General features: G+C 37.9%; 1 protein-coding gene and 1 pseudogene across 1 annotated transcript; both read right to left on the bottom strand.

Moving 5' to 3' along the window:
• Positions 1-6571: 6571 nt before the first annotated feature.
• LOC124462089 lies at positions 6572-23358 on the bottom strand (annotated as a pseudogene).
• A 2319-nt stretch (positions 23359-25677) lies between these two features.
• LOC124462092 lies at positions 25678-26440 on the bottom strand. Its single transcript, XM_047013474.1, has 2 exons — positions 26343-26440; positions 25678-26017 (listed from the first exon to the last, which is right to left on the bottom strand). The coding sequence occupies exons 1-2, from the start codon at positions 26438-26440 to the stop codon at positions 25678-25680; spliced, it is 438 nt and encodes a 145-aa protein (XP_046869430.1).
• Between the last annotated feature and the right edge of the window lie 767 nt (positions 26441-27207).

Raw genomic sequence — 27207 nt, 5'->3', positions numbered from 1 at the left:
TTCGTCTTTTCTTATTTCTCTTTCTCTAATTCGAAAATTTTAAATCTTTCTTATTTTCAAAATTTTAAATCTTTTCTTATTTTCAAAAATTGTTCTTTGTTTTCTTATTTCACAACTTTTAAATCATCTTTTCTTATTTCAAAAATTGTAATTCGTCTGTTCTCTTATTTCAAAACTTTTAGATCAACTTTTCTTTTTCCAAAATTTTAAATCTTCTTTTCTTATTTTCAAAATTTTAAATCCTCTTTTCTTATTTTAAAAATTGTAATTCATTGTTCTCTTATTTCACAACTTTTAAATCATCTTTTCTTATTTCAAAAATTGTAATTCGTCTGTTCTCTTATTTCAAAACTTTTAACTATTGTTAGTATTAAAAATAAATGTACTTGCGATGTAGCCCTGGTTATTTTACGTCTATGTTGTCCGTTTCTCGTGATCTTCTTTACGCAGTTGTCTTCTTACGTGTAGTCTTCCTTACGCAGTTGTCTTCTTACGTGTCGTCTTCTTTACGTCTTAGCTTCTTCTCACTCACACACACACACAATGTTGGATGGATGATGCCTTCTGACTGTGCATGTAGTGGTGAATCGGGTCGTCTCGTCTTGATCTGGTACTCCTCGTGTTAGCAGCCACTCTCCGTGTGACTCCTAGTCCGATCTCTGCTCCAGGTTACTTCTTGGCTTGCATGAATGATTGGATAGCGCCGAATACAAGCAAGTTCAATTTTTCTCCTGTTTTCGTCTTATGTGGTCGTCGTTTTCGTTTTTTGATGCTCTTCGTATTTTGTTCGTCTCTGAACAAATTTTCGTCTTTGGGAAGTTGTTCGTCTTTCAAATATTTTCGTCTTTGTTCTTGCTTTTCCTCATTTTGCTCCTCTCTGAACAAAATTGTCGTCTTTTAAGCGTTACTCATCTTTTCGTCTTTTTTGTTATTTCTCATGTGTTCGTCTCTTGTCTTGTCTTTCGGTGGTGAAATTAAAGCACGCATTTTATTTTGTCTCGCTTGCTCTCATGTTTCCTTATGTTGGCGTCACTCTTGCAATTACGCGCGATTTCTTCAAAAAGTTTTCTCTCTCACTCGCTCTTTGTTATTATCCCGGTTGAGCCCCCAAAATGTTGAAAGGCTGACTCCACTGGACCAGAATAAAATATACTCATCACACAACTTTGCTTTATTGTATGTATCTTAGCTTATCATTTTTATTTAATTATTAACAAAAGAAAAAGAAACCATCTTATTGAACACTTTTAATTTAACGAGACCAACACAACCTCTTCGTCCAGCAACTCAAGCATCTCTCCCTCTCCGATTGACCATCTATCGATATCTATCAAACTAATATCGTTATCGGCATTCTGATACCATTAGGGGTTCTCACGCAATCCTACATTTATTAGACAATACAAAAAAAGAACTTGTATACAACATCGGTGAAAGTGTTGATTTTAGAACTCGATGTAAGTTTGTCAAACTGTTAGAACAATGTTATATTGGGCAGAACAGACCAGAGAATCCAGATTTTAAATGTGAAATGAAGATAACTCTTGAAAATACGAAACCCTTTAGTTGTTCACCTAGAAGGTTTTCATATACGGAAAAAGAGAAATTACAGATATTAATAGATGATTATTTACAACCCAGTAATTCAGCATATGCATCGCCGATAGTTTTGGTCAAAAAGAAAACAGGAGATTTGCATCTATGTATAGACTTTAGAAAATTGAACTAAAGTATGGCTAAAGATTGGCATTACCATTAATAGACGATCTCCTAGATCGCTTAGCACAAAAGAAAGTATTCACAAAATTGGATTTAAACCAGAGGGCCGGGGCTAACTTCGACCGCGTCAAAGTTTGTATTCCCTTGCAACTTTTATGGTAACTCTTTCCTTACCTATAGCCATCAAAGTGGAAAAACGTTTAAGCTAAAAGGGCTAATGTGTCCGAAACTAAGATATTTATCAAAGTCACTGTTTTCCACCGATCGTTACTATGGGAGCTATATGATATAGTTACCCGATCCTTATCAAATTTGGCTAGTCATTAACAGATATATTAAACTAACAAATGTTTAATTTAAAAGCAATCGCGTCAAAAGTAACGAAGTTATTGACCAAAATCACTGTTTTCGAAAGATCGTTCCTACGGGAGCTATATGATATAGTCACCCGATCTTGATCAAATTTGGCACAGTCGTTTATATGTGTAATTAATATATCAATATTGAATTTCATGACAATAGGTCAGAAAATAACGAAGTTATTAAGAAAAGTCACTGTTCGTTACTTTGCCATTTGTATGGGAGCTATATGATATAGTTAGCCGATCCAGCTGAATCCGAGATATACAACGCCTGCAGTATATACAAGCCTACATGCAAAATTTCAGCTCTGTAGCTCTTTCGGTCTAGGAGGAGTTTGCGTTGATCCAGACGGACGGACGGACGGACGGACGGACGGACATGGCGATTTGAACTCGTCTCGTCGTGCTGATCAAGAATATATATACTTTATATGGTCGGAGATGCTTCCTTCTATGCGTTGCACACTTTTGACCAAAATTAATATACCCTTTTTGCAAGGGTATAAAAATGGATATTTTCATGTGTTCATGGACAAGGAGTCGGTTAAATTTACATTGTTTGTAACACCATTAGGCCAGTATGAATTTCTTAGGATGCCAATGGGATTAAAAAATGCACCGCATGTGTTTTAACGGTTTATAAACAGCATTTCTGATGACATGATTAGGGAAAACAAATTTATTTTATATATGGATGATATAATGATTGCCAGCAACAATATTGAGGAACATTTAGAAACGTTAAAAGAAGTATTCAAGAGATTAGTGCGGAACAAATTAGAGCTTAGAATGGACAAATGCGAGTTTATGCAAGCTAGTGTAAAATATTTAGGATATTTAATCACAGAAGAGAAAATACAGGCGGACGCTAAGGATTTAGAAGCAATAAAAAATTATCCAGTGCCAGACAAGACGCAAGCAGCTCACAGCTTTTTAGGCTTGTGTTCTTATTTTAGGAGATTCATTAAAGATGTTTCAATAGAAGCCAAGCCGTTGTATGATTTATTAAAGAAGGATAAACAGTTTGAATTTCGGGAAAATGAGTTGAATTGTTTTTTAAATTTAAAAAAGAAATTGATGAAAGCACCTGTATTGGCTATCTATAATCCTAACGATGAAACAGAATTACACTGTCATGCCAGTGCTTTAGGGTTTGGAGCATTTCTGCTTCAAAGAAATAGGATAAGCGGCTACACCTAATTTCTTATTTTTCCAAACGCACTACAGTGACTGAGGCGAAATACCACAGTTTTGAGCTAGAAACACTAGCAATAATATATGCGTTACGCAGGTTTAGAATTTATGTATATCCAAGGAAAACGTTTTAGAATACTAACGGATTGTAATTCGTTGACTTTGACTTTAAATAAAGTAGATCTTAATCCAAGAATTGCTAGATGGGCGTTAGAATTACAGGAATACTGTTACGAGCTAGTGCATAGATCTGGCAAACAAATGCAACACGTAGTTGCGTTGAGTAGGTGCACAAACATTAAGATCACAGAAGCTAATAGTTTTGAAACAAATTTAGTTATTTGCCAATCAAAAGATGAAAAGATTCAGAGTATAAAAAAATATTTAGAAGAAAGGGAATGGTATATTATATAGGAAAAAAATGATATAAGGGTTGTATTTTATATACCGGAAGATATGGAAGAGCATGTATTATATAAATATCACGACGAATTAGGGCATATTGGCAGGGACAAAATGATAGAAGCAATAGGAAGAGGATACTGGTTTCCAAATATAAAGGAGAAGACAATAAAACATCGCCACAAGCAAATGGACAAGTGGAAAGGATTAATAGAAGTTTAGGACCTATGATTGCAAAACTCACTGAACCTTAGAATGGTTTGTATTGGGATGTGGTCATTGAAAAAGTCGATTTTTCGTTAAACAATATACAACATCATAGCATCAAAAAATTGCCTGCTGAGATGCTTTTTGGTTTAGCACAAAAAGGAGAGGTTAGTGATGATTTGAAAGAAAAGTTAGACGAAGTGACAAAGTCAGTGACAGAAATGTAGTAAATATTAGAAAACAGGCAGAATTAAATCAACGGTTAGCTCAGGCCGATAACGAAAAATACTATAACAATAAAAAGAAAGTTACACCGGAATATAAACAGGGTGATTATATAATGGTTAAAAATTTTGATAGTACAGCAGGAATAACGAGGAAGTTAATACCGAAAAATAAAGGGCCGTATATGATAGCAAAAATCTTGAAAAATGACAGGTTTTTAATAAAAGATGTGGATGGATTTCAGTTATCGCGCAATCCTTATCAAGGCGTCTAGAGTGCTCAGAATATAAGACATTGGATAAATAAGTAAATAGTGGAAATTGTTAGTAAACTATATTTATATATACATCGGTACTAGGTTTAAGAATATAATTAAATTGTAAATATTCCACTATAGAATAAGAAAATAATCAAATTGTAAATTTATGTTAACGTTACATAACAAAGTTCGTCAGAATAATAAAGTAAAGCAGAGATTGAGGACAATCTTAAAGTCAGGACGGCCGAGTTGTAATAGGCCCAGTGTCTAAAGCATAGTGGTGGTATTGCAACCACTGTTTAAGCACCGTTATAACTATTGATATTGATTCCTCACTCTCTGATTTCATAAAGCGTCTCTCGCTCTGCCTTGCAAGCGAAGATGCTCTCTTTATTTGTTGAATATCTAACTCTCTAACTACTCTGTCTGCGAGCAGAGAGTTAGTTCGTAAGCATAATCCAAAGCGATCAGATTAAATAAATAAAGCAACGAACAATTAACAAGTATCAAATACATATTATTTATTCTACCATATGTTTTCCACAGAGTGTAGATGCATATTTTGTATGGTTTTAAGCAATAATTGTCATATGAATCTTTATGATTTATTTTTGTGTTATGTTTTTGTTTCGTTTTGTATATTTCTTGGTGCATCTGATTTGGTGAAGCCATTTCAGATGAACACGATGTTTAATCTTAAACAATTTAATAGGCTTATTTACGTGGCCAGAGTAAAAACATCAGAAATTACTTGAAACTGTGTTAGGAAGATACGATTTTTTTTTGGTTTTTGAAGAAATATAAGATTTAATATAAGCAATTTACTCATCTTGAAATAAAGGAAAATAAACTCGAATTTTTACAAAAATAAAACTTATGATTGAATATAATAAAGAAATATTATAAAAAAAATTATTCTAGTTATATTTATATCCAAACTACCGGAAGTTAGGCCATTGCACAATCGATGAGGTTATCTTTGTAGAGGATTTTATAATTAACCTCGTTAATTTCTAGACCCAAAGTCGAGCTTTCCAGCTAATACAGGTAAGAAAATGATGCCAGTCGTCTATTAAAAAGCTGTATCATCATTAAGTGTCCTTTTGCGGGTATTTTTTTATCTTAAAATAAATCTGTTGAATACCTGCCTTCTTGATCAACGAATGACATTGTTCTCTTTATTTCATTTATTATACTAGAGTCTGAAGCTTTTTCCCGAATCTGTAAGCTACCTGGAGAAACGCAGTGAAATATCCTATTTCATTTCCTCCCTCGTGGGCGTTATTATTGTGTCTGTGTGTGTGTGTCATCTTTTTGTCGGCGCAATTTCAATGCGCATTTTTGTGCCTTATCTTTAAGCTCGTTAGTGACATAGTATATGAAACAGGAGAACTGGTAGTAACTGCAGCACCAGCTACATAGAGCTACTTTTCAAGAGTTCATAAAAATCACTTCAACTTTGCAATATTTCATGATTTTCCTTCAATCTTTTGAACGGAGCGCATCTCATGGAATGTTGCGAACAAGACGACAAGAGCAAGGAAGAGCAGAAGGTTTATTGAATAGAAGGCAAGTCCCTGCTTTTCGTCTGTCCTCCTTTTGTGAGCATCCAGGTTCGTTCGTTCGTTCTACTGAGCACACAAAAATTTAATTATGTTGTTTGCTGCTGTTGTTGTTGTTGTGACGTTGTGCAACTGAAGCCGTTTTCACTTGCCAACTTTTGTCACAGTTAGGAAATAATAATAAAGCGAACGCCACTAAAAATAAAGTAAAACAACTTTTTTTTGATACCCTATATCGTTGGTTGTTTCCGAAGTTTTTTTTCTAAGTTTTTTATAGTTTGAAATCTGAAACAGATTATACACAAAGTCTTCAAATGAACTTTAAAAATTGGCTCTAATTTTAAGAGAGATCAACATAGATCTCAAGAATTTATTGGTTGTTTTTTTAAACAGTTAAATCTAACTTATACATAATGTGTCCTTTATTCTTTATACCCTCAAGTTACTCTTATTAAAGTAAGAGTAGCTCAACTTCAAAATCCCATGGTTTTTCATAAAAATATTTTCGTGACCTGCACATCAAAGAGCGAAGAGTCAAAGTCAAACGAAAACTTTAATACAAAGATAAATTTATTATTCTATTTTGAACAAAATTAGATGCATTTTGTTGCCAACATGTCGTAGTCCTAATTGCTCCAAGCTTACACTAGATTTTTTGTAAGTTTCAAGGATCGCCTCTCCTTGATTCTGACTGAGATCATGGAGTAAAGTGTATCGACTTGTGGAGCCAGATAAACAACCAGTCTGACATAATTCTCGATTTCATGGAGAAGCATCAAACAATAATCAAAGTTTCCCTCATAGAATTTAGCCAAAATGGACCACATTTTGGGTGCCAAGTCAAAGAAGGGTTTAAAAGTCTCCGCATTGATGGCACCCAATTGCAGCATATCTAGTTCCAAAGTGGCCAAGGCACATAGACCAGCATAGAAGGCTAAATCCTTATGAGCTACTATTTTGTCATAATCATAACGACCGAAGGGTGTCAATAAAGAACAATGAGCTGCAGTCTTATAGATTTTCAAGCCCATGTCCGCCAATCCGGCGGCACAATTCAAGCGATTTGGCACTTCTTGTGAGATTCTCATATACAAAGGCATATTGTTTGGCCCAATTTGCCATATAAATGGAGACTCTGATCAGATTCCGGAACATATTCATGACATTGTCAGAACTAAAAACATAAGCGAGCATAAAACTTTACGGCCATTTGTAGGTTACCACTTTTCACATGATAATCACCAATTTTCGCAAGAATGCGGCGCACATAAGTACTTCCTGATGTAGTAGCGCTTGTAACCGTTTGTATTTAGAAAGAAAACGAAAAAAAAGAGTAGGAATGATTTTTCTTCTTTATAACTAAAACGATATATAAACGTTTGATCCCTAAAAGTGGGCAATATAAGTTCACGGAGTAACCTGCGTTCACTGCTTGCACTGCTTGTACTGCTTGTATTGTTAGTTAGTGTTATACTAACTAACAGAATGTAGACTAACATTCTATAATTTTGAGAAAAAAATAGGAAATGCGATTTCGAGATTCATTTTTTTTTGGTTCAGAAATTTTCTTTGAATTTTTTTATCCGATTACTTTCTTTTTTTTGTGGCGCCCCCTAGGCTCCTCTAGAGTTGGGATCAGGGAAGTTTAGGGGTAATCGAGGCGAAGAGAGGGGTCCAAAGAGGACTAAGGGATAGAGATTTAGCCAAGTATGTCGGCCCCCATGGGAATGACTTTTCTTTTCCAAATCATCTTCAAGTAGTGCGGTCGCAAAAATTAAAATCGTAGTGAAAACTAATTTTTTTTTTCGGAAAAAGTCCGATTGTGAAGTTTGAATGGTGAATTCGAAGCAGTTTTATTCCGCCAGTGAGTGATAGTGTTTTATTTCAAAATAAATGTAAGTCCAGCGCTATATAAACGCGCATATCAGTTGGAGTAAAGGAAGCAATTTTTATGAAAAATGTTTGTCTTTTAGGCATATGGGCAGTCTGATGAAGTAGATTGTCGAGAGGAAGTAATATATTTTTTTTTTAGTCCGGTGCCAAGTCAAATGATAAGCAGTAAAAAAATGCGCCTTTTAATGTGTGTAGTAAGAAAGTTTTGTTTTATATGTAGAGTTGGCACCTAGTTCACAGACCAGATGCAATGGTCTAAGCCGGTCAGCCGACTAGAGAAAGGCTTATGAGGGACAAGCTGTCAAAACGGACCGAAGCCCCTGGAGCAGAAAACTTAGAGCATTGGCCAGAAAAGATCTGAGACGGGCATGAAGAGTAAAACAAAAAAATAAAGAGTATAGGATTCTCTAGACTAGAGGAGAGACTCCCCCCGCCCTTACCATGCAAGCAAACTCTGATAAGTAAAAGCTTTTCTTTGTGATAACTATCAACCAGCGGAGCTTTCATATGTGTAGCCGCTTGGCTGGCGTTCCGTTTTGGTTATTTTATTTACTGGTGATCGTTGCATAGCCTTCAGCCAAGAAACTAAATATCTTCGCCAGGCCCTAATATTGCATGGGTTAAACTAATGTTGGGCGAAAATAATTAAATGCCTTGAATTTTTTTTTCTAATACTTTCGCCTTAAAGCTAACTTTTAAATTGTAAAATTCTGAGTTTTTGGTGTACTCCAAAGCCAAGTTAATTTTTTTTTTTGTAATTTTTTTTACTTTATTTGTATAATTTCATTTGTAATTTTTTTTTTCATGAGTGGAACTTCTGTGAAAACTTTAGTTCACCCCTTTTTTGTTTTTTTTGCACGCCACTGGCGAAAGCTTAGCATATTTTAATTCTCTCTCGAATCAACAACATACTCTCTCCCCATATTTTTACCCAATTACTTACAGCGTTCATCAGAAAGATCTTTCTCCGTGGGATGCTTAAGTGTGTACTCTTTGATTTTAATGTCATTTTTCTTGTGTTTTTGGTATATGATTGACCAAGCAAAGTAAAGAGAGAGTTAAAGCCGTTTTCGTTGCTCTCGTTTAAATAACATATAAAATTTGATTTTGGTCTTTTTGGTCATCAGAAGTTTAACTTATGCTCAAAAAAAAAAAGAATGAGTTTTGTTTCTTTCTTTGAGTTTTAATATACTTTTCATATAAACATTGTCATATCTACATATCTATATTTATATCATAATCTTTAATTTTTAATTTTTGAAATGCTTTATATTATTTGTTACTTTTATTAAATATAAGTTTTTAAGAAGAATTTAGGCTGAGACGTTTACAAGGAGGGGGAATCATGCAAAGTAAGTTAGGTTAAAAATTGGTTTGGCATAGGGATCGCTGGGTAATTTGTTTTTTTTCTTTGGATACAGCGATCATGGTAGGGTTGGCGAATTTGTTTTGGCGTCACTGATATCAGACCCCTTCTTGTTCAGCAGCTGCGCCAGGGAACGCGGTATTTCTTTTCTTTTTCTCATTCTTTTCTCTATTCTTTTTTTTTCTTTTGCAAGTACAAAGCGTTAAACCGAGGATAAATTGTGTCAGTACGCGAATTCATTAATAAAATTGTAACTAGTAGAGCGGGTAGTCTATCCATTTTCCCCCATCCCCCATTCCTCACCGACTAATTGAGCCGAAACCAGCGCGTACTACTGATAGATTCTACCAGATTCCAACAGCTCGCAGTAAAGTTGTAGCAGGTTATATGTTACAGTTAGTTAAGTATTCATAATTTTATTAATTGGCGCCCAAACGTGGGGCCAAAACGGTTTCGGGAGCCCCGACGAAAACATTTTAGTCAATAACAGCTTTTCTTATGGGTATTTATATCTCGGTTTTCGAACGCTAGTGTTTCTGATTGTATTGGGTGGTCAGTCGGAGTACATAAAGTTTCGACATAACTCTATGTCCACACCACCAACAAGAAGAAAAATAAAACAACGCACAATCAATTGGTCAGCTGGATCAGCCTTGAATTCTAAAATATTTTCGGCTCCGCGCTCAGGATTGTCGGTTTAGCCACGGGTAATTTTCGATAGTCAGAAAGTTATTTTTCGTTTCGGATCAGGTTTAACAATGGTCAAAGACTATAGCCTCCAAGCGGTTAATACTTCTTAGAACTATTAGTTTTCTTAGTTGCCTACAAGTTAGGTATAAAATGTTGATTGCTTTAAGTAGTTAGGTAAATTGTATGGAGTTATGTGATACTTGGCAATAGGCTAGGGCATACCTGCAATTTCAATTATACTTAAAGTCCTCTTTTATCGTTATTTTAGCAGCTGCTCAAACCATTTTTTTTTAACACTTGGCATGATTCCCCTCATTAGTTTTATGAAAGTTATTTGAATTTTCTTTATATTTTCTCTATTTCTTTGCAACATCAGTATAATAAGTATAGCTTTGTTAATCAATCAATTTAATAGAAATAGTTTTATTAGGAATTAACCAGATCTGGAATTAAAAGCTTAATAATAAGAGGGAAGTCCTTAACATATTTAGTTAACAAATAAGCAAACGTTTTGTGGTGAGAAATGTCGGTAAGGCACAGCAGTGAAGATCTAGTCGCGATTCAGGACGACAATACCCTTTGCCTTATCTGCGATAAACCAATACAATATAGGGCGCAGCTACGGAGCACTACTTGTGGTCATCATTTCCACATAGCGTGCTTCAACATACGCGTTGGTAGTAGGGAAATTTGCCCCACTTGTGCACAGAGGGATTTGAGTCAGGAAAGAAGGTTAGATGAGGGTATAGAGCCATCCGAATCTGTTAGGAATAGCGACGTTAATTTAGCCAGATTAATAGCGAATGCCATGGCGACGGCTGCATCTCGCCAAAATGAGCGACTGGAAATTCAAGCAGTTAGACAAACGGAATTATTGACACAAGCGTTAGAAAATGGATTCCAGAGATTGTATTCAGTAGTAGCGACACACCAAGTGAACGCTGAGGAAAGTACACAACAGGCAGCGAACTTACGTAGCCAAGTATCAGCAACAGCAGCTAGTGAGCAGGCAAGTAATGGTAACAGTATTTTGGAGCTTAGACCAGACAGAATAAGTCAGGTTATAAGTAGTTGAAAGTTAAGGTTTAATGGCAAGTCCGGTATATCAGTGGACGAGTTTATTTATAGAGCGGAAGCAATGACCCATCAGGCTTCAGAAGGTAATTTCGTAGTTCTGTCGCGGTATGTTAGCAATTTGTTTGAAGGAAATGCTAGTGAGTGGTTCTGGAGATACCACAAGAAGGTATCACACATCAAGTGGTTAGACTTATGTAGAGCCTTGAGGGAACAGTTTAAAGACGAGCGTACCGATCAGCATATTAAAGCTGCTATCAGCAAACGCAGACAAGGGGATAAAGAATCGTTCGACGAATTCTACGAGGCGATAGTGACACTAGCTGACAAACTGTCTACTCCGTTACCAGAAATTGAGTTGCTAGAGCATCTTCGGGCTAATCTTCTGCCCGATATTCAGCATGAGTTATTATATGAGTCCATAGCTTCGGTATCTAAGTTAAGGCAGTTAGTGCGTACTAGAGAAACCTTTATGCAGACAGTACGCAAACCATTGAGTGTACCACCAAGACCCATGCCTAGGAGAGTGGTAAATGCAGTGAGCATTCAAACAGAAGAAGAGTCCGAGGCAGAAGATGAGGTGCCAGTGGTGGAAGCAGTTAACTTGGTTTGTTGGAACTGTGATACGGCGGGTCATCCCTATCAAGAGTGTGTAGCAGAACGGCGGGTGTTTTGCTATGGCTGTGGGAAGCCAAACACGTATAAGCCATCTTGTGCCCATTGTAATGATCATTCAAAAAACCCGGCAGGTCGTGCACTTCGGAGAAGTGCACGCAGACAGATGATCTCGAGGGCCAGCAATACAGATTAAAGGAAACACTAGGGTTAGAAAAATATTTGCCCGAATTTACGCATATCTCTGATGAGAAATCGTTAGAAATATCTAAATATTCCGAAACGGAACCAGTAGAGTCGCCTAGATTAGGAATTTATTGGTCACAGACTCGTTCAAGAGAGCGAAGGAAGGCTTTTAATAAAGGTGTTAAAAAGGAGCGAAAGCTAATAGCCTCGGCGGTAGTCGGCAATGTTTTTGATATCCGCCCTTATGCAGAGGTAAAGTTATTCAATAGATTAGTAAGTGGCCTCATGGATACTGGGGCTAGTATAAGTTGTGTTGGTGGCAGTTTTGCCGAAGAATTATTGGCTGTAAAACAGAATATTAGGCCAATGTCAAATAAAGTAAAGTCTTCGCCCGTTGTGTTGGTGAGTAAGCCAGGAAAACATAGGTTATGTATAGATAGTAGACGGGTGAATACCGTTACAGTTAAGGATGCTTACCCAATGCCAATCATAGACGTCATCCTTAGCAGATTACCTAAGGCCGAGTACATTACAAGTCTCGACTTGAAAGACGCGTATTGGCAAATTCCTTTAGAGCCTGAGTCACGGGATAAGACAGCCTTTTCAGTAGCAGGTAGACCCCTGTACCATTTCAAAGTAATGCCTTTTGGATTATGTAACGCGGCGCAAACCATGTCCAAACTCATGGATAAAATAGTGCCACCACATCGGCGTCATCAGATATTTATCTACTTGGATGATCTGTTAATTGTTTCAGATTCGTTTAACGAGCATATAACTCTGCTTACAGAGCTATCCAAATGTATATCCGATGCAGGGTTAACTATAAACGTCGAGAAAAGTCATTTCTGTAGAAAGAATGTCAAGTATCTAGGGCATATTGTAGGTGAGGGAACGATTAAGACAGACCCAGATAAAATATCCGCCATAGTCGATTCTCCCATTAGGAATGGCGGGTTGGTCTCATAAATTCATTCAAAATTACGCTGCTATTGCGTCTCCAATTACCGATACTTTAAAACATAAGAGTAAATTCATATGGACATCAGAAGCTCAGTCAGCATTTGAAGACTTGAAAACACGTTTAAGCCAGGCACCAGTTTTACATAGTCCCGATTTTAAAAAACCTTTCTCCATAAACTGTGACGCAAGCCATACGGGAGTGGGCGCAGTGTTAACCCAGTTAACAGAGGATAAGGACAAAGTACCCATTGCGTTTATGTCAAAAAAACTGAACCAGGCACAAAGAAACTACTCACTTACAGAGAAAGAGTGTTTGGCAGCCGTGTTAGCAGTAAAAAAATATAGGGCCTACGTGGAGGGTCAAGAATTTTCTATCATAACCGACCATGCTTCTTTAAAGTGGTTAATGAGTCAATCAGACTTGAGTTCTAGGTTGGCCAGATGGTCTTTGAAACTTCAGGGATTTAATTTTACCATTTCACATCGAAAAGGTAGTCAAAATGTGGTGCCAGACGCTTTGTCCAGAGTTCTTACCCCTGATTTAGCGGTATTAGATAGTGATTTAGGAATCGATCTCAATTCGGTGCATTTTTTAAGTCCCGAATATGTGGAGCTAAAGGCGAAGGTCGAAAAAAACCCCCAGTCAGTACCGGACGCGAAAGTAATGGGCAATTTAGTTTACCGGCGTAGTGAGCATTTTCCTGGAGAGAAGTTAGCAGATGATCAGTGCTGGAAACTATGGATTCCCAAGGGTTTAGTGGCGCAGTTGTTGAAATTGGCTCACGAAAGCCCACTAGCGGCCCACTGCGGTATTAATAAGACATTGGAAAAACTCAGGCGCTACTATTACTGGCCAAATCTAGTGTCAGAAGTTAAAGAGTTTATAAACAGATGTGATGTTTGTAAAGCCACTAAACACCCGAATTATACGTTAAGGCCACCATTAGGCAAGTCGGGTGTAACGTCAAGATTCTTCGAGAGACTGTATGTGGACTTCTTGGGTCCTTACCCGAGTAGCAAGTCTGGCAATATTGGAATTTTTATTGTAGTGGACCATTTCTCAAAATTTCCGTTCCTAAAGAAAGTAAAAAAGTTTACCGCGGAAGTGGTTACCCAGTTTCTAGAAGAGGATCTTTTCATTGTTTTGGGGTACCTGAGATTATAGTATCCGATAATGGGCTCCAATTTAGAGCACACCATTTTAATGAGCTGTTGCAAAGATATAAAGTGCGTCACACGTATACGGCTGCGTATGCTCCGCAGGCTAATGTGTCGGAGAGAGTAAACCGGTCGGTATTGGCAGCAGTGAAGGCTTACGTAAGTCCAAGCCAGTCTGATTGGGACGAAAAGCTAAGTAGTATCGCTTGTGCATTGAGGTCTACTATTCATTCGGCGATAAACACAACACCCTATAGGTTGGCATTTGGTCAGCATATGGTAACCGACGGGTCCGTTTACCAAGTACTACGGAACTTAGAATTGTTAGAGGATCGGGCAGTAAGGTTTAGTAGGGACGACTCTTTCGAAATAATGGGAACTAAAGCTAAAGAGGAGTCACGAAAACAGCATGAGCGGAATAAGAATCTGTATAAATTACGTAGTCGCGAGGTGTCTTTTTCAGTGGGACAAGAGGTATTTCGTAGGAACTTCCAGCAAAGTAATTTCTCAAAAGGATTCAACTCCAAGTTAGCGCCACCGTTCGTGAAGGCGAGAGTGAGACGCAAGCTCGGCAACGCGTACTATGAGTTGGAGAATCTACAAGGCCATTTGGTAGGCAAATTCCATGCAAAAGATATAAGGCAATAATTTTTTTTTTGGCCCGGTTTCAAGCGAGTATCACCCTTTCCATTAGGTAAGTGTGATTTTAGTGGGGGGTTTTGTAGTAGCGCTTGTAACCGTTTGTATTTAGAAAGAAAACGAAAAAAAAGAGTAGGAATGATTTTTCTTCTTTATAACTAAAACGATATATAAACGTTTGATCCCTAAAAGTGGGCAATATAAGTTCACAGAGTAACCTGCGTTCACTGCTTGCACTGCTTGTACTGCTTGTATTGTTAGTTAGTGTTATACTAACTAACAGAATGTAGACTAACATTCTATAATTTTGAGAAAAAAAATAGGAAATGCGATTTCGAGATTCATTTTTTTTTGGTTCAGAAAATTTTCGTTGAATTTTTTTATCCGATTACTTTCTTTTTTTTGTGGCGCCCCCTAGGCTCCTCTAGAGTTGGGATCAGGGAAGTTTAGGGGTAATCGAGGCGAAGAAAGGGGTCCAAAGAGGACTAAGGGATAGAGATTTAGCCAAGTATGTCGGCCCCATGGGAATGACTTTTCTTTTCCAAATCATCTTCAACTAGTGCGGTCGCAAAAATTAAAATCGTAGTGAAAACTAATTTTTTTTTTCGGAAAAAGTCCGATTGTGAAGTTTGAATGGTGAATTCGAAGCAGTTTAATTCAGCCAGTGAGTGATAGTGTTTTATTTCAAAATAAATGTAAGTCCAGCGCTATATAAACGCGCATATCAGTTGGAGTAAAGGAAGCAATTTTTATGAAAAATGTTTGTCTTTTAGGCACATGGGCAGTCTGATGAAGTAGATTGTCGAGAGGAAGTAATATATTTTTTTTTAATCCGGTGCCAAGTCAAATGGTAAGCAGTAAAAAAATGCGCCTTTTAATGTGTGGAGTAAGAAAGTTTTGTTTTATATGTAGAGTTGGCACCTAGTTCACAGACCAGATGCAATGGTCTAAGCCGGTCAGCCGACTAGAGAAAGGCTTATGAGGGACAAGCTGTCAAAACGGACCGAAGCCCCTGGAGCAGAAAACTTAGAGCATTGGCCAGAAAAGATCTGAGACGGGCATGAAGAGTAAAACAAAAAATAAAGAGTATAGGATTCTCTAGACTAGAGGAGAGACTCCCCCCGCCCTTACCATGCAAGCAAACTCTGATAAGTAAAAGCTTTTATTTCGTGATAACTATCAACCAGCGGAGCTTTCATATGTGTAGCCGCTTGGCTGGCGTTCCGTTTTGGTTATTTTATTTACTGGTGATCGTTGCATAGCCTTCAGCCAAGAAACTAAATATCTTCGCCAGGCCCTAATATTGCATGGGTTAAACTAATGTTGGGCGAAAATAATTAAATGCCTTGAATTTTTTTTTCTAATACTTTCGCCTTAAAGCTAACTTTTAAATTGTAAAATTCTGAGTTTTTGGTGTACTCCAAAGCCAAGTTAATTTTTTTTTTTGTAATTTTTTTTTACTTTATTTGTATAATTTCATTTGTAATTTTTTTTTTTCATGAGTGGAACTTCGGTGAAAACTTTAGTTCACCCCTTTTTTGTTTTTTTTGCACGCCACTGGCGAAAGCTTAGCATGGTTTAATTCTCTCTCGAATCAACAACATACTCTCTCCCCATATTTTTACCCAATTACTTACAGCGGTCACCAGAAATATCTTTCTCCGTGGGATGCTTAAGTGAGTACTCTTTGGTTTTAATGTCATTTTTCTAATTGTTTTTGGTATATCATTGACCAAGCAAAGTAAAGAGAGAGTTAAAGCAGTTTTCGTTGCTCTCGTTTAAATAACATATAAAATTTGATTTTGGTCTTTTTGGTCATCAGAAGTTTAACTTATGCTCAAAAAAAAAAGAATGAGTTTTGTTTCTTTCTTTGAGTTTTAATATACTTTTCATATAAACATTGTCATATCTACATATCTATATTTATATCATAATCTATAATTTTTAATTTTTGAAATGCTTTATATTATTTGTTACTTTTATTAAATATAAGTTTTTAAGATGAATTTAGGCTGAGACGTTTACAAGGGGGGGGGGGGGGGGGGGGGGGAATCATGCAAAGTAAGTTAGGTTAAAAATTGGTTTGTCATAGGGATCGCTGGGTAATTTGTTTTTTTCTTTGGATACAGCGATCATGGTAGGGTGGGCGAATTTGTTTTGGGCGTCACTGATATCAGACCCCTTCTTGTTCAGCAGCTGCGCCAGAACACGCGGTATTTCTTTTCTTTTTCTCATTCTTTTCTCTATTCTTTTTTTTTCTTTTGCAAGTACAAAGCGTTAAACCGAGGATAAATTGTGTCAGTACGCGAATTCATTAATAAAATTGTAACTAGTAGAGCGGGTAGCCTATCCATTTTCCCCCATCCCCCATTCCTCACCGACTAATTGAGCCGAAACCAGCGCGTACTACTGATAGATTCTACCAGATTCCAACAGCTCGCAGTAAAGTTGTAGCAGGTTATATGTTACAGTTAGTTAAGTATTCATAATTTTATTAATTGGCGCCCAAACGTGGGGCCAAAACGGTTTCGGGAGCCCCGACGAAAACATTTTAGTCAATAACAGCTTTTCTTATGGGTATTTATATCTCGGTTTTCGAACGCTAGTGTTCCTGATTGTATTGGGTGGTCAGTCGGAGTACATAAAGTTTCGACATAACTCTATGTCCACACCACCAACAAGAAGAAAAATAAAACAACGCACAATCAATTGGTCAGCTGGATCAGCCTTGAATTCTAAAATATTTTCGGCTCCGCGCTCAGGATTGTCGGTTTAGCCACGGGAAATTTTGGATAGTCAGAAAGTTATTTTTCGTCTCGGATCAGGTTTAACAATGGTCAAAGACTATAGCCTCCAAGCGGTTAATACTTCTTAGAACTATTAGTTTTCTTAGTTGCGTACAAGTTAGGTATAAAATGTTGATTGCTTTAACAAGTTAGGTAAATTGTATGGAGTTATGTGATACTTGGCAATAGGCTAGGGCATACCTGCAATTTCAATTATACTTAAAGTCCTCTTTTATCGTTATTTTAGCAGCTGCTCAAACCATTTTTTTTTAACACATGGCATGATTCCCCTCATTAGTTTTATGAAAGTTATTTGAATTTTCTTTATATTTTCTCTATTTCTTTGCAACATCAGTATAATAAGTATAGCTTTGTTAATCAATCAATTTAATAGAAATAGTTTTATTAGGAATTAACCAGATCTGGAATTAAAAGCTTAATAATAAGAGGGAAGTTCTCAACATATTTAGTTAACAAATTAGCAAACGTTTTGTGGTGAGAAATGTCGGTAAGGCACAGCAGTGAAGATCTAGTCGCGATTCAGGGCGCAGCTACGGAGCACTACTTGTGGTCATCATTTCCACATAGCGTGCTTCAACATACGAAATTTGCCCCACTTGTGATCAACCGTTACAGAGTATGGAAGAAGAAGGAGCTGAAGCACTTAGTGGGGGACCACAGACCAGCCGTCAGGCAAGAATGCAAACCAGGGCAGCAGCGCAAAGGGCCAACTTACTAGCAGAAATGGCACAGAGGGATTTGAGTCAGGAAAGAAGGTTAGATGAGGGTATAGAGCCATCCGAATCTGTTAGGAATAGCGACGTTAATTTAGCCAGACTACTAGCCAGACGGCTGAATCTCGCCAAAATGAGCGACTGGAAATTCAAGCAAATAGGCAAACGGAATTATTGACACAAGCGTTAGAAAATGGATTCCAGAGATTGTATTCAGTAGTAGCGACACACCAAGCGAACGCTGAGGAAAGTACACAACAGGCAGCGAACTTACGTAGCCAAGTATCAGCAACAGCAGCTAGTGAGCAGGCAAGTAATGGTAACAGTATTTTGGAGCTTAGACCAGACAGAATAAGTCAGGTTATAAGTGGTTGGAAGTTAAGGTAAGTTAAGGTTAATGGCAAGTCCGGTATATCAGTGGACGAGTTTATTTATAGAGCGGAAGCAATGACCCATCAGGCTTTAGAAGGTAATTTCGTAGTTCTGTCGCGGTATGTTAGCAATTTGTTTGAAGGAAATTCTAGTGAGTGGTTCTGGAGATACCACAAGAAGGTATCACACATCAAGTGGTTAGACTTATGTAGAGCCTTAAGGGAACAGTTTAAAGACGAGTGTACCGATCAGCATATTAAAGCTGCTATCAGCAAACGCAGACAAGGGGATAAAGAATCGTTCGACGAATTCTACGAGGCGATAGTGACACTAGCTGACAAACTGTCTACTCCGTTACCAGAAATTGAGTTGCTAGAGCATCTTCGGGCTAATCTTCTGCCCGATATTCAGCATGAGTTATTATATGAGTCCATAGCTTCGGTATCTAAGTTAAGGCAGTTAGTGCGTACTAGAGAAACCTTTATGCAGACAGTACGCAAACCATTGAGTGTACCACCAAGACCCATGCCTAGGAGAGTGGTAAATGCAGTGAGCATTCAAACAGAAGAAGAGTCCGAGGCAGAAGATGAGGTGCCAGTGGTGGAAGCAGTTAACTTGGTTTGTTGGAACTGTGATACGGCGGGTCATTCCTATCAAGAGTGTGTAGCAGAACTGCGGGTGTTTTGCTATGGCTGTGGGAAGCCAAACACGTATAAGCCATCTTGTGCCCATTGTAATGATCATTCAAAAAACACGGCAGGTCGTGCACTTCGGAGAAGTGCATGCAGACAGATGATCTCGAGGGCCAGCAACACAGATTACAGGAAACACTAGGGTTAGAAAAATATTTGCCCGAATTTACGCATATCTCTGATGAGAAATCGTTAGAAATATCTAAATATTCCGAAACGGAACCAGTAGAGTCGCCTAGATTAGGAATTTATTGGTCACAGACTCGTTCAAGAGAGCGAAGGAAGGCTTTTTAATAAAGGTGTTAAAAAGGAGCGAAAGCTAATAGCCTCGGCGGTAGTCGGCAATGTTTTGATTTCCGCCCTTATGCAGAGGTAAATTTATTCAATAGATTAGTAAGTGGCCTCATGGATACTGGGGCTAGTATAAGTTGTGTTGGTGGCAGTTTTTCCGAAGAATTATTGGCTGTAAAACAGAATATTAGGTCAATGTCAAATAAAGTAAATACTGCAGATGGAACACCCCAGCAGATAGTAGGAAAGATAAGTACTGAAGTTAGTTTTAGAGGAAGTAGTAAGATATTGAAATTTTATATAGTCCCTGGGCTAACCCAGGATCTCTACTTAGGCATAGATTTTTGGCTCGCTTTTGATTTATTACCATCTGGACTGTCATTAGGACCGCTACAGATAGCTAGTTTAAGCGTAGAGGATACGGCGCAACGGATGTTAGACAATAATCAGAAGCAACGTTTGTCTGAATGTATGGGTTTTTTTCCATCATTCGCTAAGTTGGGACTAGGGAAAACGCAGTTGCTGTCACATTCAATAGATGTTGCTGGTGCGGCACCAATTAAGCAGCGACACTATCCTATGTCACCAGTAAAGGAACAAATAATATATTAAGAGTTAGATCGCATGTTAAAATTAGGAGTTATTGAGGAATCTCAAAGTGCTTGGTCTTCGCCCGTTGTGTTGGTGAGTAAGCCAGGAAAACAAAGGTTATGTATAGATAGTAGACGGGTGAATGCCGTTACAGTAAAGGATGCTTACCCAATGCCAATCATAGACGGCATCCTTAGCAGATTACCTAAGGCCGAGTACATTACAAGTCTCGACTTGAAAGACGCGTATTGGCAAATTCCTTTAGAGCCTGAGTCACGGGATAAGACAGCCTTTTCAGTAGCAGGTAGACCCCTGTACCATTTCAAAGTAATGCCTTTTGGATTATGTAACGCGGCGCAAACCATGTCCAAACTCATGGATAAAATAGTGCCACCACATCGGCGTCATCAGATATTTATCTACTTGGATGATCTGTTAATTGTCTCAGATTCGTTTAACGAGCATATAACTCTGCTTACAGAGCTATTCAAATGTATATCCGATGCAGGGTTAACTATAAACGTCGAGAAAAGTCATTTCTGTAGAAAGAATGTCAAGTATCTAGGGCATATTGTAGGTGAGGGAACGACTAAGGCAGACCCAGATAAAATATCCGCCATAGTCGATTTTCCCACCCCAAAATCGGTTAAACAAGTTCGGCGCTTTTTAGGAATGGTGGGTTGGTATCATAAATTCATTCAAAATTACGCTGCTATTGCGTCTCCAATTACCGATACTTTAAAACATAAGAGTAAATTCATATGGACATCAGAAGCTCAGTCAGCATTTGAAGACTTGAAAACACGTTTAAGCCAGGCACCAGTTTTACATAGTCCCGATTTTAAAAAACCTTTCTCCATAAACTGTGACGCAAGCCATACGGGAGTGGGCGCAGTGTTAACCCAGTTAACAGAGGATAAGAACGAAGTACCCATTGCGTTTATGTCAAAAAAACTGAACCAGGCACAAAGAAACTACTCAGTTACAGAGAAAGAGTGTTTGGCAGCCGTGTTAGCAGTAAAAAATATGTGCATTTTTTAAGTCCCGAATATGTGGAGCTAAGGCGAAGGTCGAAAAAAACCCCCAGTCAGTACCGGACGTGAAAGTAATGGGCAATTTAGTTTACCGGCGTAATGAGCATTTTCCTGGAGAGAAGTTAGCAGATGATCAGTGCTGGAAACTATGGATTCCCAAGGGTTTAGTGGCGCAGTTGTTGAAATTGGCTCACGAAAGCCCACTAGCGGCCCACTGCGGTATTAATAAGACATTAGAAAAACTCAGGCGCTACTATTACTGGCCAAATCTAGTGTCAGAAGTTAAAGAGTTTATAAACAGATGTGATGTTTGTAAAGCCACTAAACACCCGAATTATACGTTAAGGCCACCATTAGGCAAGTCGGGTGTAACGTCAAGATTCTTCGAGAGACTGTATGTGGACTTCTTGGGTCCTTACCCGCGTAGCAAGTCTGGCAATATTAGAATTTTATTGTAGTGGACCATTTCTCAAAATTTCCGTTTCTAAAGAAAGTAAAAAAGTTTACCGCGGAAGTGGTTACCCAGTTTCTAGAAGAGGATCTTTTTCATTGTTTTGGGGTACCTGAGATTATAGTATCCGATAATGGGCTCCAATTTAGAGCACACCATTTTAATGAGCTGTTGCAAAGATATAAAGTGCGTCACACGTATACGGCTGCGTATGCTCCGCAGGCTAATGTGTCGGAGAGAGTAAACCGGTCGGCATTGGCAGCAGTGAAGGCTTACGTAAGTCCAAGCCAGTCTGATTGGGACGAAAAGCTAAGTAGTATCGCTTGTGCATTGAGGTCTACTATTCATTCGGCGATAAACACAACACCCTATAGGTTGGCATTTGGTCAGCATATGGTAACCGACGGGTCCGTTTACCAAGTGCTACGGAACTTAGAATTGTTAGAGGATCGGGCAGTAAGGTTTAGTAGGGACGACTCTTTCGAAATAATGGGAACTAAAGCTAAAGAGGAGTCACGAAAACAGCATCAGCGGAATGAGAATCTGTATAATTTACGTAGTCGCGAGGTGTCTTTTTCAGTGGGACAAGAGGTATTTCGTAGGAACTTCCAGCAAAGTAATTTCTCAAAAGGATTCAACTCCAAGTTAGCGCCACCGTTCGTGAAGGCGAGAGTGAAGCGCAAGCTCGGCAACGCGTACTATGAGTTGGAGAATCTACAAGGCCATTTGGTAGGCAAATTCCATGCAAAAGATATTAAGCAATAATTTTTTTTTGGCCCGGTTTCAAGCGAGTATCACCCTTTCCATTAGGTAAGTGTGATTTTAGTGGGGGGGTTTTGTAGTAGCGCTTGTAACCGTTTGTATTTAGAAAGAAAACGAAAAAAAGAGTAGGAATGATTTTTCTTCTTTATAACTAAAACGATATATAAACGTTTGATCCCTAAAAGTGGGCAATATAAGTTCACAGAGTAACCTGCGTTCACTGCTTGCACTGCTTGTACTGCTTGTATTGTTAGTTAGCGTTATACTAACTAACAGAATGTAGACTAACATTCTATAATTTTGAGAAAAAAAATAGGAATCGCGGTATTTCTTTTCTTTTTCTCATTCTTTTCTCTATTCTTTTTTTTTCTTTTGCAAGTACAAAGCGTTAAACCGAGGATAAATTGTGTCAGTACGCGAATTCATTAATAAAATTGTAACTAGTAGAGGGGGTAGTCTATCCATTTTCCCCCATCCCCCATTCTTCACCGACTAATTGAGCCGAAACCAGCGCGTACTACTGATAGATTCTACCAGATTCCAACAGCTCGCAGTAAAGTTGTAGCAGGTTATATGTTACACTGAATTCGATTTCCTGATTCGATTTCCTAAAATTTAACTCAGTATCGAGTTCTTGTAGTAATAATGTAACCTCCATTGTATTATCTTCCACCCAATAGGCATCATATGTGAGGCTAATATTGCTGGAGTTTGCCGAAGTAACCAAACGTTTTTTTGAATGCGAACAGCTCGCAGCTTCTTCAAATTCCTCTTCTCTGGCCTGTTCTTCATCATGTTGTTTATCTTCTGCCTGATTTGGGTGAACGCTTCTGCCCACCTCAAGACTCAGCGTGTTGTAGAGTTCTTCATAGAGTTTACATTATATGTGGTCTTCACATGGTCTATGGCCAATTCCAGGGCTGACACTCGTAATTTGGGGCACACTTGTGCTATAACTTTAATCGTATTAGCCGTGGAATATCCGTATATCGTAGCGCATTGCTGTGTAAATGTAAGCCAAGCTCTCGTACTAATCGACAATGAGTACAGACATTGGGCCTCACATCATCATCGTCTTCAGTTTGCACTCTGGTTATGGAACTCGATAACATTTGAACGAGACGAGAAAATGATTCAGTGAAGATTTAAATGTAAATTGATTTCCCTGAATTTGGTTTGTTTCATGTAGGTAGATATGTATTTAAGTTAACGAAATAGAGTACTAAGTGAAGGCTCACCGAGTTCTTAACGATTTCTTCAACTCATGTTGCAGTCGGGCAGTCGGAGTTTAAATTCGCTTTACAAGATATGCCACAGTTCATAATAGTTAAATTTCCATTCTATATTAAATGGTTTCATTCATTCATTATGTGCTTTATTTCCAGTAATATAAATGTTTCATTAAAGCTTATGATTAAATAAGGATAACTGGTTTGTTTTAGTCAGAAAGAAGACTTAACTTCTTTACGAAAGTATAGAACATCAAATGGATTTGACGGTTTTCAACTTCCCTCACTTAGTTGTATTCCACTTAGTTGTATACCAACTATATGAGTTTATATCTCGGGAAAAGATTACAAGACCCCTTTGTAAATGTTGTGAATTTCTTTTGGCTGTGCTCAAACTTTTTAACCATCAAGGTGTTTAATTTTCGATCTCTTTTAAAAGCATAACATTAATATAAAACATTTTATCGTATGTTTTAATTAAAAAAACAGAGCTGATCTCTTTCATTCATTTGAATATTTTAAATATGCCTGGTAAACTTTTCAGTTGTTTATTTATTATTCTATTATTTTATTAATTACAAAAGCACCGATAAGAATGTATAATTGACTGTAGTCTAGGATGAACTAAATTGAATCGGAATGAAAACAAAGCGTGTATCATGTATTAATTCAGAAAGTTAGACCACGATTATATTTCACTATAATTAACTCTTGAGAACCAAATCACGGATAAAGTTTGAAGTTCAAAGCTTTTGAGATATAAATATGAAACTTTTTCTTCTTTCACATATTTCAGTGTATATAACAATCAAGAGTATGCCAAATGTCGATTCAACCATAAACTAATACATATACTTATACATACCTGGGTCCTTTTTTTTCTCCATTTCTATCTATTCCTTGGATCAAAACTAAATGATTCTCGTGGTATTTCTCTCCTTTCAATGGGTATCATATTATCAGCTTTTTGGTTTGATGCCTCCTTGATGTTGTTGTCCTTCGTTTAAGTAATGTCTGGCCGGGTAAAGGTAAAAGTTGGAGGTAGTTTCGCTAACGAAAATGTCAAATCAATTTTCAGCTTTTTAGACATTTTGCCATTTTGCTTTTTTTTTATTTTTTGGCCAACGACCAGGTACGACCAGCAAAGAGCATCAATAAATTTGGCTAAAGCAAAGCATCAATAAACCGATAAATATCGGTACAATTTCCTTGACTTGCGCCCCTTTCCATCCCCTTTTTTTGCCATCTCCGCCTGATTTATGTGTCTCTGATGTCTGCGATTTTTCAAGTTCTGGTAATTTGATTTTGCATATTTCGTATTCCGTTTCTAACGCTTTTTCTTTTTCTTTTCACTTTGATTTGTATCTATATAATCGAATGTACGACAAGCTGCAGTTGTAACAAGGACACCTTCGATATGCAGGAATCGGCAAGTTGTTACACCACCTGGCGTTCAAATGGTGTAATACATATATAGATGTTTGATGCAATTCTATATTACATATTAAACTAAAAATTCATTGTTTATTATACCCTTACAAAAAGAGTATATTAATTTTGGTCAAAAGTGTGCAACGCATAGAAGGAAGCATCTCTGACCATATAAAGTATATATATTCTTGATCAGCACGATAAGACGAGTTCAAATCGCCATGTCCGTCCGTCCGTCCGTCTGTCCGTCCGTCTCGATCAACGCAAACTCCTCCTAGACCGTAAGAGCTACAGAGTTGAAATTTTGCATTGTGGCTTGTATATACTGCAGGCGTTGTTAGTTTAAGTATCTGTTTGCTATTGACATGTAATCGGCGTTAACTGTTCGAAACGAAAGCGGAAATTGTAAGCTGTCTGAGAGGTGACATGGAAAATTGGGACAGGGGGTCAAGTCCTTAGACGTTGACAGACACAAATCGACAATAGACGTCAACACATACGAGAATGACTATGTTTTTTTTTTTATTCAAATTTTTAACGCTTAACTATAATAAAACATAACATATAAGAACAAAATTTGATTCGGTGTGGTAAAAAGCAGGGTGCTGACTTCTCCGGAACTGCTAGTGTGCATTGCGTCGAAGAGCCGTGCACCTACTATAGTCCTGACCTAATCCGTTCTTGCCTCCGTTGCTCTCTCATGACCTTTGCTGCAAAGTCGTTTACTGCTGTAAAAATTTCCGCGTCACCGAGCTCTTTCTCACAAGGTTGGAGAGTGTGGCCCCCTCACCTAGCATGTGGTGTCGTGCCCGAAACGTTTTAGGTAGCTTCTGATGCAGCCGTGTCCGCTCAGTATTTGCGTCAAGTAAAAGTTTACTTGCCCATGACGCCACGCCTCAATGTTCGGGATCAGTTTCCAGGTCCACCTGCCCTTGGTGGAGGCATCACAGCGGCTCTGCCACCTAGCGAGGCATCCATGCCATTGCGAGCTGCGCTCCGCTTGACGTGATGGTGCGTTTGAGGTCTCCTCTCGGCGACTAAATATGCCTTCTGCCATTGTTACTTGCTCGGCTATAGGCATCAGTCCCGCTATAACAAGGGCAGCTTCGTCCGAAATAGTGCGAAAGGCACTACAAACACGAATAGCGCATAACCGGTGTGTTGCCTCTAAGCCTCGTCTGTAGCTTTTAACTGTCATACCTTTGGCCCAGACAGGCCTTGTGTCTATCATAGCCTTGAGTCTATCATTACTCCTAGGTACTTGATAGCCCTTTTTGAAGTAATCACTGACTCGCCAACTCTTATTTTAGCAAGCTCCACCTTTTTGCGGCTGCTGACCAGCACCGCTTCCGTCTTGTGGGCTGCTAACGCAAGGCCTGCTGTCGAAAGCCAGTTGCCAACTTTACTGATAGCTCTGTTGCATTGGTCTTGTGCTACTTCGACTTCCTTAGCCACCATCCGATTATGTGGGTATCGGGGTCAAACTCGAGTCGTAGAACGCCGTCGTACATCACATTCCATAAGAGCGGACCGAGAACGGATCCCTGCGGCATTTAGTGGGCGTGTCATCGTGTCTGCCATCGTCTATAGTGCGTATAATTGCCATCACGTTTTCCTTTCCTTTTTTTTTGTCCAAGAAAAAATGCGTAAAGCGAGATACGTGCATGATGAAAATAGTTTACTGCTTTTGTCTAGATATTTTGACTAATGTGTCAAGTACGGATATTTTATCGAATTTATCACCCTCGCAACTACCACAAAGTCATGTGACACTGCTCAAAGGCAAATCAAAACAGATACGGAATGGACAAATCAAAAACTGACATTAATTGTTGTCAAAAAAAAAAGAAATACAGATTGAATACAAAAAGAAGGTTTGCAATAGGTTAGGTTTCTTTTGCAGAGGATTGAAGTATAAATTTACGGCTTATTTGAGAAGAAAACTGTGCAAGTGCATTAAGTAAATGTAAAAAAAGCATGTTCGGACAGACTCCTTATCTGACAAATATTATTTGTCTTTGGCTTGGCTTTATGTTATTGAATTAACTTAATACAGAGAACAATAAAAACAATGAATAACAAATATCACCCACTGTTTGCATTGTTCTCTCTATATTACTTTAATTCAATAGGAAGAAAATTTAAGGTAGAAAATGTATAAAGACATATTACTGAAAAGATTCAGGTAATACAAATTTTCTCGCAAATCGGTAATGAAGAACAAATAAAAATTCTAAAAGTTTTTCATAATCACAATAAATAAACCCTCCAAACTTAATCCAAGAGTATATCAACTTATTAAAAATAAATAAAATACATA

Source organism: Drosophila willistoni, unplaced genomic scaffold (genome assembly GCF_018902025.1).
Source record: "Drosophila willistoni isolate 14030-0811.24 unplaced genomic scaffold, UCI_dwil_1.1 Seg88.1, whole genome shotgun sequence".
NCBI lineage: Eukaryota > Metazoa > Arthropoda > Insecta > Diptera > Drosophilidae > Drosophila > Drosophila willistoni.
Note: the sequence above shows the minus strand (reverse complement) of the source record. Positions and strands in the feature narration are given on the sequence as shown.

Coding starts and splice junctions, on each gene's coding strand:
- LOC124462092 (XM_047013474.1), bottom strand. CDS start 26,440: ATGCCGCAGGGATCCGTTCTCGGTCCGCTCTTATGGAATGTGATGTAC. Junction 26,018..26,342: donor GATACCCACATAATCGGATG/GTGGCTAAGGAA, acceptor TCGTGTTTGTAG/TGCCTTTCGCACTATTTCGG.